This window comes from Nuphar pumila, chromosome 4 (genome assembly GCF_984573655.1).
Source record: "Nuphar pumila chromosome 4, dmNupPumi1.hap1.1, whole genome shotgun sequence".
Lineage (NCBI taxonomy): Eukaryota > Viridiplantae > Streptophyta > Magnoliopsida > Nymphaeales > Nymphaeaceae > Nuphar > Nuphar pumila.
Window position 1 is genome coordinate 112,279,244 of NC_143252.1, and position 18,820 is coordinate 112,298,063.

At 38.4% G+C, this 18,820-nt stretch overlaps 1 protein-coding gene across 2 annotated transcripts in view; it reads right to left on the reverse strand.

The window, feature by feature from the left end:
• Nucleotides 1-18,820, reverse strand: part of LOC149840607 (ubiquitin carboxyl-terminal hydrolase 5-like) — a 114,211-nt gene that overhangs the window by 35,303 nt on the left and 60,088 nt on the right. For both annotated transcript variants that reach the window (XM_090003224.1, XM_090003225.1), the window contains exon 11: nt 1,187-1,744. In XM_090003224.1, the coding sequence (XP_089859350.1) occupies nt 1,187-1,744 (558 nt within the window). The remainder of the gene's footprint in view (nt 1-1,186; nt 1,745-18,820) is intronic.

Genomic DNA, 18,820 nt, shown 5'->3' on the forward strand with positions numbered 1-18,820 from the left:
CTGAACATGGCATGCTTCTACAAGTGTTGTCCCCGTGATTTATCAAGTTGTTTTTAGCTTTTAGTTCTTGAAATGTGTTGTCATCACAAATGTACTTGAACACATTGGATACTGTAGAAGGCATAAACTATGATGTATGTCGGTTGTTCCCTTGTACAAGATAAAAGCAGATCTTTCTCAGCAGATTTATGTCAATTATGTTTAAACAAGTGTTAAATCAGATGGTCTGAGAGGTCGTTTATTATGCACGTGATACAAAAGTGCTCATTAGATGCATAATTTTGTTTATATTTCATCACTGAACTGCTGCTGAGGGTTCATTTCAGGATTCATTCTTTGTTTATAATGACAGTTGTATAGGTGTCCATCATTGACAAAACACAACAAATGCTTTTCTTCATTATTTTAACTATTTATTTACCACAGATCACCCCGTCCGTCAGGAAGGGCGGTGTATCTAGTCCTGTATGAAGATTAAAAGTACCATTCTGGTGAGACAACCAAATACAAGTAAAGCATTACATAGGTCAGTTTTATTACCCGAAAGCTGGTTTGAGAGCATGGTTTCCAATGGAATCCATAACCCTTCATTTGGTGTGTTAATATAAACAAAAATTAGCCTTCTCACTATCACATTGTTGGAACTTGGGCTCCGTCACTTGGTTGAAAAAACAGCAAATACATGGAAGTTTTCTTTCCAATAATTCAATTGACACTTTAGCCACAGGAAAATAAGAAAAAAAACAACTTTACTACAGTTAAATCTCCACGAAAATTCTAGGTGGCAAGGCTACCCAAGGTCAATCAACTCAGCATTCCTTAAAGCAGGTTGCTCATTATCCAGTTATTGGGAAGAAAAGTACCATTGCAATAACCACAGATCTGATACTGGAAGTGAATCTCTTTGAAAAGCAGATAAAAATCCACCTATGGAACAAAATCTAACAAAAATTTTGCAAACATAAGATGTAACAGTTATTGTATAATCTTCAATGATTTTAGGATTTTTCAATGGCCATTTCCTGTTAAATTTGAAAGATAAGTATCATGGTGAAAATGCAGAATAACATTTGGGGCAGGTCAGTTATGTTAGCCATGGTGTCCTAACAGGTTATTTTGCTACATGACTACACAACGTGAAGGAAGGACATACACACACACACACAGATGGAGAAAGAAAACTAACCACATATCTTCAGGTACCAAAGGCTCTTCACGCAGAAAAGCTTCCAAGCATGTATACAGTGACAATGATTCTGTGCGTGATTTCTTATTCACACTTCCATACTTGAACACTTCTGGTAGGTTATCAAGATAGTGGGTGTCATACTTCTCCAAATCTTTCTCCGACCAATCAATAAATACTAAAATGGATGATGTAGAACATGGCAGCCGAATTGGTTTGTCTTCTCCTACAGTTAAATCAATGCAGACATTGTTCTCATCTACCAATTGAAGGGGCAATTTGAAGGAAGCAGCCACTTTCTGACCATTTTGCTCTTTTTCTAGTGAAGAATCTGAACATGAATCTCTCACATCCAGCCCTTGAGAGACTTGCGCTGCTGTAACTTTTGTTTTGCCTGGTTCAGAAGGCTCTGATATTTCAGTTCTTAGCATGGGAGCAAGCATTACCTGGGCAATTGCTTGAACATCCCCTCTTGTGTTAACATCCTGTGAGATCAGCGCTACAAGAGGTGTGCCATAAGGTTTCCAGACCATCTTGCTGTGAGCATTATTAGGCTCCCTGAGATTCATTTCCATAGAACAATTTGGTGAACTTTAGGGCAACAACAATGTGGTGAACTTGTTACATTCACTAAAGCCATAAATGTTAAAACAGCTATGTACATACAAACATAAATACCACGTGTTGTAGCAAGATCAGTTAATGTCACATGGCTTCATAAGTGAAATACATTAAGGCACATTTGCCTCCCATTAAAGGAGGCTATGGGCAAATTCTCCTTCCAGGGAATGCAAGGAAGGAGTGGAGGAAAAAGGGGTGTTGGTTGACTTGGTTCAGTTTGTTAAAATGTAAAATGTAACATATATAACATATATAATAATTATATTATATTATATTATTATATTTTTTTATTTTCTCTTTTTTCTTTTCTTTTTATTTCTTTTATTTTATTTATTGTCTTGTTCATTTTGAAGTAGACATTACATTCTAGTCAAGTCCCAACTAGGACTTGACTAGCAATGTAGTCGTTGGACCTAGTCCAATGGCTATATTTAGAGCTAAGTCCAACGACTCTCAAGGAGAGCTCTAAAAGAGCTCTCCTACATCTCTTCCACTTGTATAAAGAGGGGTGATCCCCCTCCACTTTGTATCAATGCTTCTTAAGCATTTCTTGTGAATAAATAAAGATTTATTTATTTTAGTGTGTTCTTTCATTTTTACCCTTTTACGGGTTATACTTGAAGTGTCTCCAATAGACACTCTTTTGAAGATTTTTCGTACTTTAGTGGAAGACCACCATTTCATTACATGGTATCAGAGCCTTGAATAACCTTCGATCTTGAAGATTCCCAACTCATTTTCCATGCTCCCTTTGCAAAGAGTATGTTATCTTCTTGTTCATGACTCAAGGGATTGTTTTAGAGAATGAAAGGACTTTGGAGGAAGCTTGGCTACGAAATTTTGAGATTGTGCTTATTCTTCTCCTCTCTTATCTTCCTCTTCTTTTTCTTCTTTCATCTATTCTTTCTTTTTCACACCCTTGTAAAAGATGGATGACAAATGATAAGATCACCATCATACCTATGAAATTAAATGACACGTAATGTAGGCTTCAATCATAAAGCACCAAATTTAGGGAAAAGGAGTGTGGGATATAGTTGATGGTTTCGATTCGAAACCAAAACTAATTCTCACAAAAGTTGAGAATGACAAAGAAGTATCTTTCAAAGAAGGAGAGAAGAATAATACGTTGTCAACCTATGAGAAAAAATAGAAAGAATGAAGAATAGGACACGCCAAAATTATACCATGACTAATTAATAGCGTTGACATCAAAAAATGCTCTAGTCTTGCTAAATTTGAGCATGTCGATAAAGCTTGAAAATATATTAAAAATGTGTATTCCCTTAAAGATATTGCACATGTGTGCAATTTACAAGACAAAGTCTGAACGATGACTCAAAATGACAAAACTATTAGAGAATATTACAATGAGTTATCCGAACTTTGAGAGAAATTGGTTCTTCTTGAGCCAAAATGGCATTGTTCCGAAGATATCGAGCTTCGCCAAAAGCAACTCGATATGGAACATTTTTATCAATTTATAAACAGTTTAAGACCAGAATTTGAGTCGACCAAATCAACTCTTCTACATCGTGGAAAAGTTCCCTCTATCATTGAAACTATAGAGGAGCTAATTATGTGGGAAAATAGACTTAGGAAGAATACTCCAAAAACGGAAGACAGTTCTAGTTATGTCTAGACCGGGTAACTATGTGCACACTTATAGGCCTCCTCACTTTGGTAATAAGGTGATGATTTTGACAAAAGAAAAGGCATTTATCATCATTATCATGAGTCAGGGCACTATAGGCCTCAATGTCCTAAGCTAAAGAGAAGAGATGAAAAGAAGGTTGCATCGGTCAGATCAAGATACACCGGTTTCTATGGCTCAATTGATGAAAATTCTTCAACCTCTTCTCAAAAGAGCATCCTCCTCAACTGAAGCCTCAACTGAAGCAGTCGTTTCATCATTCTCTGATCCCGATAACTTACATTGGTTAATTGATTCTGATGCTTCTTTTCATATGACGCCAAATGTCAATAGCTTATCCGAATGTTTTAAAATTAACTCAAGTGTGTCAAAAGTTTTCACAGTTGATGGGACCTCTCTTGAAATAGAAGGAATAGGAATTTTGAAAAACTTCTTAAAACAGAATTTTTTTTATCCCAAGAGTTACATATATTCCTAAATTGAATTTAAACCTCTTATCTGTTTCTCAAATATTTGATTATGGGTGTAATATCTCATCTTCTCATGGTTGTTCAGTACAGATTCGTCAGTCAGGGAAGCTGGTTGGGGAAGGCCATAGAGAAGGAGAACTCTATTACATAGATTTTTTGGAATTGCCTAAGAATGCTTTCTATTATAATGTTCAGAAACTAGAGTTGGATTTATGGCACAAAAAACTTAGTCATCTTCGTATGTCTAAAATCCAACATTTTCAAATTTAGGAAAATTTTGTAATTCTGAAGGTTTTACTTGTAAAGATTGTATCCTTCGCAAAATGAAAAGATAATCATTTCATGATAGAACTTTTGTTTCCTCTAGACCACTTGAATTAATACATTCGGATGTTTGGGTCCTGCATCAGTCATTTCAAAAAGTGGATATGCATATTATATTATTTTTGTCGATGACTATTCTAGGCATACTTGGAATTACTTAAGTACAAATCTAAGGTTTTTTTATATTTTCAAACATTTCATGAAATGGTTAAAAATAAATTTTAAAATGATATTTTCATTTTTTCGCACTGATTCGTGAAAAAAAATTATGTCCAAAGAATTCAAAGACTATCTCAACTTACATGGCATTACACACCAAAGATCTTGTACACACACACCACAACAAAAAGGCCTGGCCGAGCGTAAACATCGACACATCATTGAAACTACTAGGACTTTACTAATAGCAAGTCAAGTTCTAAAAGATTTTTGGACAAAAGTTGCTCTAACTGCTACCTATCTTATTAATCGAATGTCATATTCTTCTTTGAAAAACATAACTCCAATTGAAAAACTTGTCAACTTATCTCCTAATTATTCCAGATTAAGAGTCTTTGGATATAAGTATTTTGTTTTCACCAACAAGAATGACAAACTCTCTCCCCGTGCGATTCCTTGTGCCTTCTTAGGATATGCCGATAATAAAAAACGCTATACGTGTTTTGATTTCCAAAACGAAAAATTATAGGTATCAAGAAATATATCTTTCCTACAGAAAGAAAGTTTTTTTGAATTCGAAAAACCAAAGAAAGTCACTGAATATTCCTTTTTAATAGATTTGACTTCAAAGTCCAATGAATGGGATCTTGAATGTGACTTTGACAATGATCAAAGTCCTATTGTTGTTGAACATAATGATGATAATGAATAGCAAACCTATAGGAACGTTAATCTACAATATTCAAGACGTAGAGAGTCAAATCTTCCATGTGCATTAGAAAAATATTTCAAAGTACCAACCAGAAGGTCATCCAAAATTTCTAGACCTCCTAAAAAATTTGTGTCATACGAATCCTTTTCACCCACGTACAGGGCAGTTATTGCATTAATACAATCATACGTAGAATCGCCATCCTATTATCAAGCCAAAAACCATATAGAATGGGTAGAAGTCATGAAAACAGAATTGAACGCATTAGAAAAGGCTAACACTTGAACAATTCAAGATATTCCTCCAGGTAAGAAACCTATAGGTTGTCGATGGGTCTACAAAGTCAAAACAAGAGTGATGAAACTCTTGAAATGTATAAAGTCCGTTTAGTGGCCAAAGGGTATGCCCAAGAGTACGACATTGATTATGAAGAAACTTTTGCCCATGTTGCTCATATGATCACTATCAAAACTTTAATAGCTTTGGCCTCTATCAGAAAATGACCCATATTTTAGATGGATGTCAAAAATATTTTTCTCAATGAAAATCTAATTCAAGAAGTATACATGGAAGCTCCACCTAGTATCTGTGAAAATCTCTATAAAAAGAGTATTTGTGTATGAACACAATGATAGAAACACGAAGTGTGCACAAAGGCACAAGGAGAATTGTCACAAGTGCACAAAGGCACAAGGAGAACTCTCACAAGTGCACAAAGGCACGGATACACATGCACAAAGGCATAAAAAATATGAACTTCAATATATTGAGTCCCAAATAGGCTTTACAAAAAACAACATAAAGCTAGAGGGGGATCACCCCTATATATACTAAATGGATAAGTGGGGGGCCTCCAACATATACGTTGGAGCCCCTCCAACGGTTATAAATATAACTGTTGGAGGGGGGCTCTAACATATATGTTGTGCCCCCCCCCCATGTTACAATATTGAATAAAAACAAACAATAAAAAATAAAAAGAAATAAAAAAGGAAAATACAATCATATTCTCAAATAAGAATATGCGTAAAATATGAGAAATGATCGAAATACCCTTATCGGATTATGAATATATATATATATATATATATATATATATATATATATATATATATATATATATATACATATATATACTATATATATAATTATCTCTCTCTCTCTCTCTCTCTATATATATATATATATAAAGAATAGTATATTTTAACACACCCCCTCAAACTTAAGGTGACATAACCGAAAGTTTTCCAAGGAAGTTAAATCTTGGAGAGCACAACGCTTTGGTGAAGAAGTTTGTCAGTTGATATTCTGATGTTACATATAGGAGGTTTATGGTTCTTTTTAAGTATTCTTCACGAACATAGTAGTGGCAGTCTATCTCAATATGCTTCGTGCTCTCATGAAATGTGTGATTTTTGGCAATGTAAATTGCACTTTTATTATCACAACATAGTTTTGTGGGCCCTTAGACTTAAATATTCATATCTTCCAACAAGCTGCGAATCCAAACAATCTCCATGGTAGTAGACGACATGGCTCCATATTCAGCTTATGTGAATGAGAGTGAGACCTTATGTTGTTTCTTGCATCTCCAAGAAATTAAAGATTCCCCTAAAAAGATGCAAAAAACAGTGGTGGAGTGACGGTTATTCGGGTCACCTCCCCAATCAGAGTCAGTATAAGCAATTAAATTCAATTCAGAAGAAGAAGATAAAAATACCTCCTTGTTTACTGTACCCTTTATGTATCTGATGATGCGGAGAATGGCGCTCATGTGAACGGTAGCAGGTGCATGTTGAAATTGTCTAGCAACATGTACTGCATAAGAGATATCAAGCCTAGTAATGCTGCGATACGTTAAAGATTCAACCAGTTGCCTGTAAGGTATGAGATCTTTTAGGAGAATCTCATCATCAATCTTCATCTTTGAACCCACTATTTCAGGAGTTTCACAAACCTTGTTATATGTGATTCCTGATCTGTCAAGAATCTCACGAGCAAGTTTAATTTGAGACAAAAAATAGTGTAAAACCAGTTAAAAAAAATTTTTATTAAGATCGGACCCGGGTCGGGTCCAGACCCGACCCGGATCCAACCTGTGCCAGCCCCTCGAAAACCCTTTTCGAGGGGACTGGCAGCCCACGGCAGGGGGCCTCTCCGGCGACACAGGGGGCGGGCCCTGTGTGTGCCCCCTCCCTATTTAAAAGACGAGAGGGGAGAGGGGAGGGCCTACGAGCCTCCCCCGACCCCCCCCCCCCCCCGACTCTCTCTCTCATCTCTCGTCTCTCTCCCCTCTGCTCTCTCTTCCCCCGACTCCATCTCCCTCTCCCTTTTTGCCGACGCAGGCCAACCCCTCCCCTTCACGGCATCCACTCGCCGGCGAGCCCCTCCCCGACAACCTCCTTTCTCCTCGGCAGCCCAGGTAAACACCCCTCCCCCTCTCTTCTTCCGTTGGCTCGCCGGAAGGCCGGCAGGTGGCCGATAGCCCCTGCCGAGCCTTCCTCCTCCTCTTTTTCGACAGGCAAGGGGCTCCGCCCCCTTGCCTTCCTCTTTTTTTTTCGACAGGCAAGGGGGCTCCGCTCCCCTTGCCCTCATCTTCTTAGCAGGCAGGGGACGGAGCCCCCCCTGCCCTTTTTAATATTCTGGCAGGGGCCATGGCCCCTGCCCTTCCCTTCGTGTAGGGGCCGATGGCCCCTACTCTTTCCTTAAGAAAGGAAGCAGGGGCCGATGGCCCCTGCCCCTCCCTTAACCGACAGGGGCCTCTGGCCCCTGTCTCTCTTTCCTGTCGAGCAGAGGCTCGACAGGGGCCATTGGCCCCTGCCACCTCTCCTGATTAGCCGCAGGGGGGGGGGGGGCTTTGGCCCCTGCACTCCCCCTCTTTTCCTTGAAACCCAGCAAGGGCCAATGGCCCCTGCCCCTCTCTAGACCGACAGGGGCCTCTGGCCCCTGTCCCATTTTCTTGTCGAGCAAAACTCGACAAAGGCCATTTGGCCTCTGCACCCATCTCCTTTAACGGCATGGGTCATTGGACCCTACCCCGTTCTCTTTCGCAACGGTAGGGGCCGATGACCCCTGCATTGAGTTGCGGAGAAACCGAGCTTTCTCCCTACCTATATTCATTTTATGCATGCTAAACTACGTATTTTTGCAGTTTACGCAACGGAGTCCGTTCGCGCCCCGCGAACTAAACCGACAATCACTTACGTTCGTAGAAGACTCCATCCTCGCAATACCCCAAAGTAGGAGAAGATGCACAAGGACTTAAATAATTAAATCAAGCTTAAATAATTGATAATCGAAAGGACTTAATGATATATTTATATACTTATATGTATATAAGTACACTTTTAAATCAAGGACGCGGTTTCGCGATCCTTGTCCTTTGTTTTCGCATTTCAGTTTGTCGTCGCGCTTTGCGCCCAGGCTTTTACTTTCGTATTTACTGCTTATTGTCTTTTAATTCAAGGACGCGGTTTCGCGGTCCTTGTCCTTTACTTACGCACTTTCTGTTTCTGTTGCCGTCGCGCTTTGCGCCCAGGCTTTTGCTTTCATAGTTACTACTTACTGTCTTTTAATTCAAGGACGCGGTTTCGCGATCCTTGTCCCTTGCTTTCGCAGTTCCTGTTTGCCGTCGCGCTTCGCGCCCAGGCACTTCCTTTTCGCATTATTATCTTTTGTTTCTTTTCCTTGCCATAGACTCAGTGTATTCGAGAGGAATGCCTATTCCTCTTTCCACCCGATACGTTTTGGGAAAACCCTTGATCGGGAGCAAGACCAAGTTGTTGGGTGATAGATTCCTTTGTAAAACCCATTTACCAAAACCAGTGTCGTGACTTACATAGCACCCAGACACTGCGTCATCGGATGTCAGATTCGAGAAAATCACATGCCTTATGTTGGCAAGATTGTGTGTCGTTTCGAAAGATTTGATATGTTAAAATAGTTTTTATAAAACATTATATCTTTGCGAAACACACTCTCGAGGCTCCTATTAAGGACCTGTATCCCTTTTCTCGTAAGTGTACTTCTTAAACATGCGAGACATGTTAGTACTATGACGATTGGATGAGAGAGTCTTATGACCTCGATTAATGCTTAGTACAGGTTGTTGAAAACACATATAAGAGTGGGATCGCCTTCATAGGCAAGATGCTCGTTTCGGTCTAATGGACCAGAGCATGAAGAAATAGGCAACGGCTAAGAAACCCCGTCGCGCTCAATTCAACCTTGCTTCGTCAAGAGAGAGGATGAAGGGTACCAACTCCGATAGACAGTCCATTTATGGCTTTCAAAAAGGGCAAAAGACCCGTTTTTTCCCCAGTCATCGGAGGTTAGGGGGAGGGATAGGGGCTACATAAGTTAGCCTAACACTTCTGCAGAAGTTGGATGCATCCCTATCAGGCCTTGGGGACTTACTCTCTCGACCATCGGTCGTCTCCATAGGAATAGGATTCAGTCAGACAACCGAGGTATATTAAAATACTTAACATAATGAACACTCGGCTTGGACTCGACTGTTTCGACTCACGTGCCATGTATGTACCTGCATGGTCGGTTATCAAGTAATAACTAAATTGAGCATGCACACCCTTTTCAGTTTGTTGTACTTAGCTTATTCCTCCAGTCTATCTGCTTAGTTCGCTCGTTACTACCTGCTGCATAAATTATCTATGCCTAATTTAGTTCTTTCTGTCTTTGTACTCTCCTGCTAGTTTTTCGCAAAACTAACCCATTTCATGGGCACAGGTGACGATTAGGTGCATCAGGCGATGGCACGACTGCGATATGATTTAAGGATCCACTGTTTCTGCTCGTAGTGTTTCTCCTGGACATTTTTGGTTTTTGATACGGCTTTCCCTTGAGGAAACCCAAATTTTGTACAAACTTGATACTCTCTTCAAATAGAAGGAATGGTTTCCTAAGTATTATTGCAGATCGTCCATGGTAAATCTTTGTTTTCTCGCTAACGTGCCCAAGGTTGTCAAACCCGTCTTTTTCTTTTAAAAGAAATCGTTTCCGCTGATTTAGAAATAAACTCTGTAAAGAAAAGGTATTTTCCAACTATTTCAAGGAATTTATAAGGTTCGAAATTTTGGGGCGTTACAAATAGCCTTTGTGAGAATAGGCAACCTCAATTCCCAAAAAATATGTCAGAAATCCTAAGTCTTGACATTTCAAATTTTGAAGTCAAGATAGATTTAATGCTCGTAATTCCTTTGGTATCATCACCTGTTATTAACATATCATCAACATATAACAGTAATATAACAACCCCTGCATCAGATTTCTTAACAAACAATGCAGTATCAGTATAGCATGAAATGAAACCATTTTCTATCATTACATTGTTAAACCTATCGTGCCAAGCTTTTGGAGCTTGTTTCAAGCCATAAAGAGCTTTACGAAGACAGAGAACTTTATTTTTAGGGATTTTCATACCAGGTGGAGCATCCATATAGACTTCTTTATTAAGATCTTCATTTAAAAAGGCATTTTTGACGTCCATTTGAAAAATATTCTGTTTTTTAATTGAAGCAATGATGATGAGACATCTAACAGTAATCATACGTGCAATTGAAGCAAATGTCTCTTCATAGTCAATCTCATATTCTTGACTATACCCTTTAGCTACTAAGCGAGCTTTATACTTCTCAAGGGATCCATCACTCTTGGTTTTGACTTTGAACACCCATCGGCATCCTATAGTTTTCTTTCCATTAGGAAGCGTTTGAAATTCTCAAGTGTCAGCTTTCCAAAGCGCTTTGAGTTCACTCTCTATGGCTTTTCTCCATTCGACACATCTTTTGGCCTCTTCAAAGTTTTTTGGTTCAAAATATGAGTGAATGACACTTAAACAAGCCCGATATTTAGGAGAGAAAGAATCAAAAGATACGAATCTAGGAGTTTTTCTAGTTCTTTCGGTTCTTGTAGGATTTGTATCGTGTGGAGATAGATTCGCTAGGTTCACTGTATTGTTCAATAGCACTTCTAAAGGTACTTCTATCTCTATGAGTATAGGTGATAGGGTCTCTAGTTATATTTTCTTCTTGAGAGGTAGGAGAATTAGAATCATTGTTGTTTTCAACTAATTCTTTATCACTATCATATGTTAATTCATCATCACTAGAGATATCATCATCTTTATATAATAAATCAAATAGAAAGGAATAGTCGGCATTTTCTAAGTGTGATTCATTTTTTTCAAAACCACTATCATTTTCCAAAAACGTCAGATTCCTTGAGACATATAACTTATCATTCTTAGTATCATAACATCGAAATCCTTTTTGGGTTTCAGAATAGCCAAGAAAAGCACAAAAAATGTGTAAGATCTCGTGTTTTCGGAACTTAGTCAATTCATGAAAATTTTGAAATTTGGCTAAGTCTGGTAAGAAAATCGTTTGAGGCTCGAGTTTTAGACCGAGGTCTTAGAGTTTGAATTTGACCCAAGTCTCATCAACAAGGTCTAGACAAGCCAATCGAAGTGTGGCAAAGAGTTTTAATTTCAACTTTTAAATTTAAGCGAAATTCAAGCAAAATTCAGGTTATTTTCAGGCGAAATTCGGAATTTGATATTCATGTAATATATCATTGGATGCGCCTCGAAATTTTGAGCACAATGGTATTTTACTTTTTCAAATCTGAGTTCTGGTTGGCCCAGAAATCACGTTTTTCTAAAATTTTAGCAGTTTGTTGAAACGGATCCGAAATTGGATCGGATTGCATCCAAGGCATAGGATCCAAATTTTTATGGATTTGGGTCCTAGTTAGGTCCTATAAGAATCTGGAGTTGATACAAGTCTTGATCCAAATTTTTGTATGAGTATGGGTTTGGATCTTGGATCTTGAATCCAAATCCGGATCCAAATCCAAGCTCAACATTTGTATGACTTTAAATTCAGCTACGAGCTTTAAATTGGGGTTAATAGCATATAAAAAGTCTCCATGGTCAACATGACCAATTTTGGGAACCTTTGAATATTTAAGAATAAGTAAATTCAAAAAAATAAACTTATTAATTTAATTATTTTTATTAATTTCGGGATTTGGGTTAAGAGGGTTAACCCTCTTCCCTAATTAAAGAGGGTTAGAGGTTTCCATATCTTTTAGGAAAAGAAGGTAAAAAAATCAATCAAATAATGTTAAGTAAAGGAGTCCAAAAAAAAAATAATCTGGAAACTCCCTAAAGAGAGAGAGACCTAATTCTGGAAACTCTCTAAAGAGTTTCCAGCTATATTAGAAGAGAAAGGAGGGGGGGGAGCAGCCCTTCTCCCTCATTTTTCACCCTAGAGAAGAAAAAAAGAAGGGGAGAGAAGAAGAAGAGAGAGAGAGAGAGAGAGAGGAGAGAAAGAAAGGGAGAATGAAGGAGGTAGAAGAAGAAGGTTGGAGGCATCGGAGCTCAGCCCAAACGCCTTCCCAGCCTCTATTCATTTTTCCTCTAAAAGGTACAGGTACTCCTTGAAACTTATGAGAAATCGGGTGGAGGTGGGGTTTCCATGCATCTTTTGATGGAAATCCATGGAGGAGCAGTGGATTTCCACATATACCCATTTTTATATTATGTATTTTCCTTGCTTTTCAACAAAAAAATATATATATATATATACTAATATGTATCACATAGTGACTGCGTGGATATTTGATGCTGTCATTTTTTACAGCATACACAGGCCCAAATTGGACCTGTGTACATGCTGTTGGACCCAGCCGACAGGGTCGGCTGGGCTGGGTGTTTTCCCTTCAAAAAAAAAAAATATATATATATATATATATATATATATATATATATATATATATATATGATATTACTAATAAGCAGTTTTGCGTAATTTTTTTTATGTTGTCGTTTTTAACAGCATACACAGGCCCAAACTGGACTTGTGTATATGCTGTTGAGCCCAGCCAACAAGGTCGACCGGACTGGGCATGGCTTTAACAAAAAATATATATATATATAAAAATCTGTTTTCTTTCTGGGGTTCGGCTGTTGGCTGGCTAGCAGCCAGCCGAGTGGCACTTGGCTGACTTCCAGCTGCTGGCCGAGCCGGCTGTCCCAGCCAGGTGATTGGCTGGGTACGGGGCTGGTTTTGGCAGGACCGTGGCAGGCCCAGTCGACCCAGTCGGTTGGGTGCTGGCCTGGGGCCTTGGGCATTGAAAAAAAAATATAATATTTTTTTTGTATAGGTGGGGGTTTCCTGACAGCATACACAGGCCCAAACTGGGCCTGTGAATATGCTGTCAGACCCAGCCGACAGGGTCGGCTGGGCTGGGTTTGTTCTTTTCAATATATATATATATATAACCAACAGTTTTTTTTCTGGGTTACTGTTGGCAGGCTGGCACCCAGTCGAGTAGCACTCGGCTGGCTGCCAGCATGCTGGCAGGGTGCGCCGGCTCAGCACCCAGTTGGCTGAGAATTAAGTGAGCCAATGGCAGGGTCGTGGCAGGCCCAGCTGATCCAATCGGCTGGGTACTGACATGCGTGGTAGGTGATGTTTTACAAAAAAAAAATTATATATGAGAAGAACACATGGTTCCCTTTTTGTGGTATGCTTCCGGGCAGCTTACACAGTCCCTGATTTGGGCCTGTGTATATACTGTCAGACCCAGCCGACAGGGTCAGCTGGGCTGGGCTGTTAAACAGAAAGAAAAATTTAGGGGGAATTTTTATTTTTATGTTCAATATCCTGATTTATTTTTTATAAACATAGTGTCAGCACACCCGCCCTTGTATTAGTCCAATTACAAAAATTTTCTCATGTTGGAAATCGTATCATGTTAGAAACCTAATGCTGTTAGTTTATGAAAGCAGGGCCTGGTTGTGTGATTAGTAAAGTTTGGAATTTTAATCTCTTGATGCATGATGAATTTTGAGAATGAGTTATGTACCTGCAACTTTGATTTTCATATATGTTAGGAGTTGAAGTGGTTTATATGTCTTTTGGAACATGCTTACACATTATTCCATGATAAAGTTTGTTTTGAGTGCTTAGACATTGATGGACTTGACGTGTGTTGTTGCATATACATAAATACATGAATGCTCCTTTGTCCATCTCAATACGATTTATGGTTAAAAGCATATGTGACAATGATTGCATAAAGATGCATGCATGCGCATACCATGCATATGCACAGAAAAAAAAGGAGTACAACGTGGGCAGTTCAATTTGCATATGGGAATGTCATATTTCATGTTCATTGTCAATGGATTTATTTGGTACATATATGACTGTACCTTGGAGGCATGTTGATACCACTGCATACATTACATATGGTCATGATTCTTGCATTAGTGCTTCGGTGATCAAATGAATCATCGAGGGTTTGGTAAGCCCGAGCTGTGGAATTATTTTCCTTTACTCATTTCAATGCATCGCAAAAATCATGTTTTATTAATAATTCAGTTTTATTGCACTGTTCTATATGTTTCCACAGGCCGGAGTCCTGTGATGGCTCTCGCGAGATAGATGCGAGCTTTTATCTTTCTTTTTGCATATGATGTTGCAAAACTTAAGAAACTAATTTTTAATAAAAAGTAATAATAAAGCACAGTGTAATATACCTTTTGGGATCACCCATCTGGAGAATGGGATCTTAGAAATCCGGTCTTGGGGAGACTGTGAGGATACAAAACTCCGTGTGCTTAATTTGATCCCCTGAACCCGATATTGAGATTCCTTCTCCTGGCCACGGTTTTAGGGAGAGTCCGCCACTTTACCTGGGAGTGGTGTGTTTTGACACAGTTGTTGTCTTTGGTACCAAGGAAGTGGCACTTGTGGGCGTGGGGTGTCCCTTGTGTCCCCGACATTAGATGTGGAGGTCTAATGTTTCGAAGGTGATTCGGTCGAGGGCTAAGTTTGGAACCCAGTAATAAAATACAAATTGTGTGCTAAGCTACCATGGGAACCTAACTTGACCTCGGGGTTTGTACCCGTTTGGTGTATCCGCGGGCAACGATAATTAAAAAGAGAAACTTAAAGTTGTATGCATTTAATAGGGCATGCATAAGGAAACAAAAGATTTAAATGAAAGATAATAAAATGATTCATGCATTGCACAAAAGTCATGCATTTTCCTGTTATGCATTAGATCATGCATACTTTAATGATTCCCTTAATCAATACATGATGGTAAGTGTTGAATGTTTATTTCTTGTTGCATGCTGAAGCTTTAGTACATGCTACTGCTTTACTGTCTTTGCATGTTTAGCATTTATGATTGTTGCATGAATAGATTTCCAAATGCTATAAACTGTTTTGTATGTATTTCCCTCAATTGTTGCATGATATTTTATCTTAACCCTTTATCTCACTTGTTTCATTAAGAAGTAGTTGTGCTCAGGATTTCGATTCTAACACCCTACTTCATTGGTTTTTCGCAGGAACAGGTGATCAGTGAAGTCGACAGCTACTGTGGGGCGCGGGAGTCACAATGAGTTTTGACAGTTTCCTTTGTGGACAGAGTGACTCTTTATTTTGGTTCTTCTGTCTAGTGTTCTTGTCACCTACTTATTTTTTTTTATCAGTGGTTACGTTACTTTCTGTTGAGTGAAACACTGTTTTTGAGATTAGTTCTTAACTCATGAATAAAGGTATTGGTTAGTTTTATGGATGTTAATTGCAAGTTCTTTTGTGGTACCTGGCTATCCAGTTGGAACTGGAACTGTGAGGACCCCGGGTCTCTGGGAAGTTTTCCGCACTGTTTAGAAAAAAAAAATCCGCATTTTCAAAAGGGATGAGTTGGGGTCGTTACAAAATGGCTTTTGGTGAGAGTTTATCATTTTTACCCGTAAGGACAAAATACTTACAACAAAAAACTCTCAATCTATTATAATCGGGTTCTTTTCCATATAGTCTCAAAATGAGAAATTTTATCTAAATTTTTTGATGGAAGACGATTAATAAGATAAACGGATGCAAAAGCTGCCTCGGCCCAAAAAAAATTTGGAATGTTTTGGGATATAAGAAGATTCTAGTGGTTTCAATGATATGCCTATGCTTCCTTTCGGCCAACCAATTTTGTTGTGGGGTCTTAGGACACGATCTTTGATGGACAATACCATAGTCTTCAAGATATTTCTTAAATTCATTGGAGAGATATTCACCTTCGAAATCGGTATTAAATATCTTTAAATTACTATTAAATTGATTCTTAATTATCATATGATATGATTTAAAACATGATAAGACTTCATGCTTGTGTTTAAGGAAGTATATCCAACAATATCGAGAAAAATCGTCCACAAAAATCACATAATAGGAAAAGCCTCCCTTGGATATGACGGGTGCCGGATCCCAAACATCCGAATGAATAATTTCAAAAGGTTTTATGGTAAACATAGATCTTTTTTCAAAAGGCATACTTTTCATTTTTCCAAGAATGCAATCATTACAAGAGAAAATATTTTTATAAAGATTTTTAACAAAATGCAAATAGGATAACTTGGTAATGTTGGGATGACCAAGTCTTTTCTGCCACACATTTATGTCTTTATGTAGAACCACATTACAGAAAGGAGTTTTAGGAATTTGAAGAGAGCCCACATAGTACAAGTCTCCCTTCCTAGAGTCTTCCCCAATCAACCTCCCGGACCAGTGATCTTGTATTAAACACTTATTAGATGAGAATTGAATGTCACATCCAAGGTCCGAGAGTTGAGAAGCGAAAAATAAGTTCAAATTTAATTTTGGTATAAATCTAATTTTGGGAATAAAGAAATTTTAGGTTTCAAAGTTTCCAATCCCCTTAATTTCAAGAGAAGTGTCATCCGCTGTTGAAACAAACGATGGTGACGAATTTTTAGAATATTCGAAAAGAGAAAAATTTTTGAAGACATATGAAATGAAGCACCCGAGTCTAAAATCCAAAAAGTTTTACCTGGAGGGAAAGGAGTAGATACGGTGGCACCGAAAATGGCTCCCTTAAGAAAAGGTTGAAGAGCTTTCATAATTTGATTTAGAGAGATAGCTCCATTTGTGGAAGTAGATGCACTTTCTTTTTTTTGAGGTTGGGATGTAGTTGTCATAGCCAATAATTTCTTCCATTTGGGACAAACTGGTTTGATGTGTCCCAATTCCTTGCAAAAGTGACACACAATTTTACTATAGTCCACCATTGGAACCTTGATTTTGATTTTTAAAATGAAGAGGTTTATATGTCCTCAAGTTGTTCTCGAGCCTAGAAACGGCATTCGCTCCATCACACTCTTCTTGATTTTGTTTGTTAATGCCCATACGAGTTTCCGCTCCACTTAATTTTGTAATGACGTCTTCAAGAGAGGGAGAGGTGAAGGAGGATAGAAGAGAAGATCTAATTTGCTCAAACTCGGGCCTTAGTCCATTCAAAAAATTAAAAAATTGATCTCCTTCTAATTGTTTATTACGAAGCACTATGGCTTCTCCACTCTACTTTGGTTCGAGCATAGTAAGCTCATCCCAAATGGAAGAGAGTTCAGCAAAATACTCCCTTATAGTCATTTCTCCTTGAAGAAGGGTTAACGCCCTCTTTTGGAGGTAATACTTATGGGACAAGTCCCTAGAAGTGTACATCTTCTCAAGGTACTCCCATGTTTGAGATGCCTTTTTGAACTTTATAATATTGGCGTTGATTCTTGTCTCAATTGAGGAGAAGATCCATGACAAGATCATAAAGTTCTTCATTTCTCACTCCTTATGTTTTTTGCTATATTCCTCAAGAGCCTTAGTTCTTTCATCACCCTCAAGAATTTTGATTTCCCCTCTTTCAACCAAAGTGATTTTAGGCTCCGGTTCCGGAATCGAGCCTTAAACGTAACCCCAAAGCTCTTTTCCTTTAATATGGGCTTTCATATTTCCGGCCCACACATGATAATTGAAGCCATTAAGCTTAAAGCCAAGAGAGAAATGGGAGTCTTTTTCACCCGTTAGAGAGATAAGATAAGAGAAAAGAATACGTACCACAATAAGATTTTAAATCTTACTTATGGTAATCTTTTAAAATTTTGGATGGAGACGAGTCTTCACGCCAATCACCAAAAAGTTGAAGCCACACTTTTCGAGGCACTCGATATTGTAAAGAACCGCAAGATTTTCTTTCTCCAAGCAACCTTACTCTGATACCATGTGAAAATCTCTATAAAAAGAGTATTTGTGTATGAACACAATGCTAGAAACACGAAGTGTGCACAAAGGCACAAGGAGAACTCTCACAAGTGCACAAAGGCACAGATACACATGCACAAAGGCATAAAAAATATGAACTTCAATATATTGAGTCCCAAATGGGACTTACAAAAAACAACATAAAGCTAGAGGGGGATCACTGAAAAAGGTGCATAGGATCTGACCCGATCCATGTACCCAATCCATGTAACATGTAACGTAACCATGTAACAATTTTTTCATTTATCGGGTCTGGATACACCAGACCCGAACCCAAACTGTAATGTAACTTAAATACACAAGTTAGGTCACGATTTCATTTACTGAAATCGTGACAGTCGTAACTGCTCTCTCTCTCTCTCCCTCTCTCTCTCTTCTCTTTCTCAACGCAGGTGCAGCGCAGAGAAAAACTTTCATGGTATCAAAGCCATAGATCCATCTTGGGGTAGAAGGGAATTCCAAAGGTGCGACAGATCAAAGGTTTGAGGTTTCGTTCATCTCCCATCTTATTTTCTTCTTCAGATTTTTTTTCTCTACCTCCATCCCCAATTT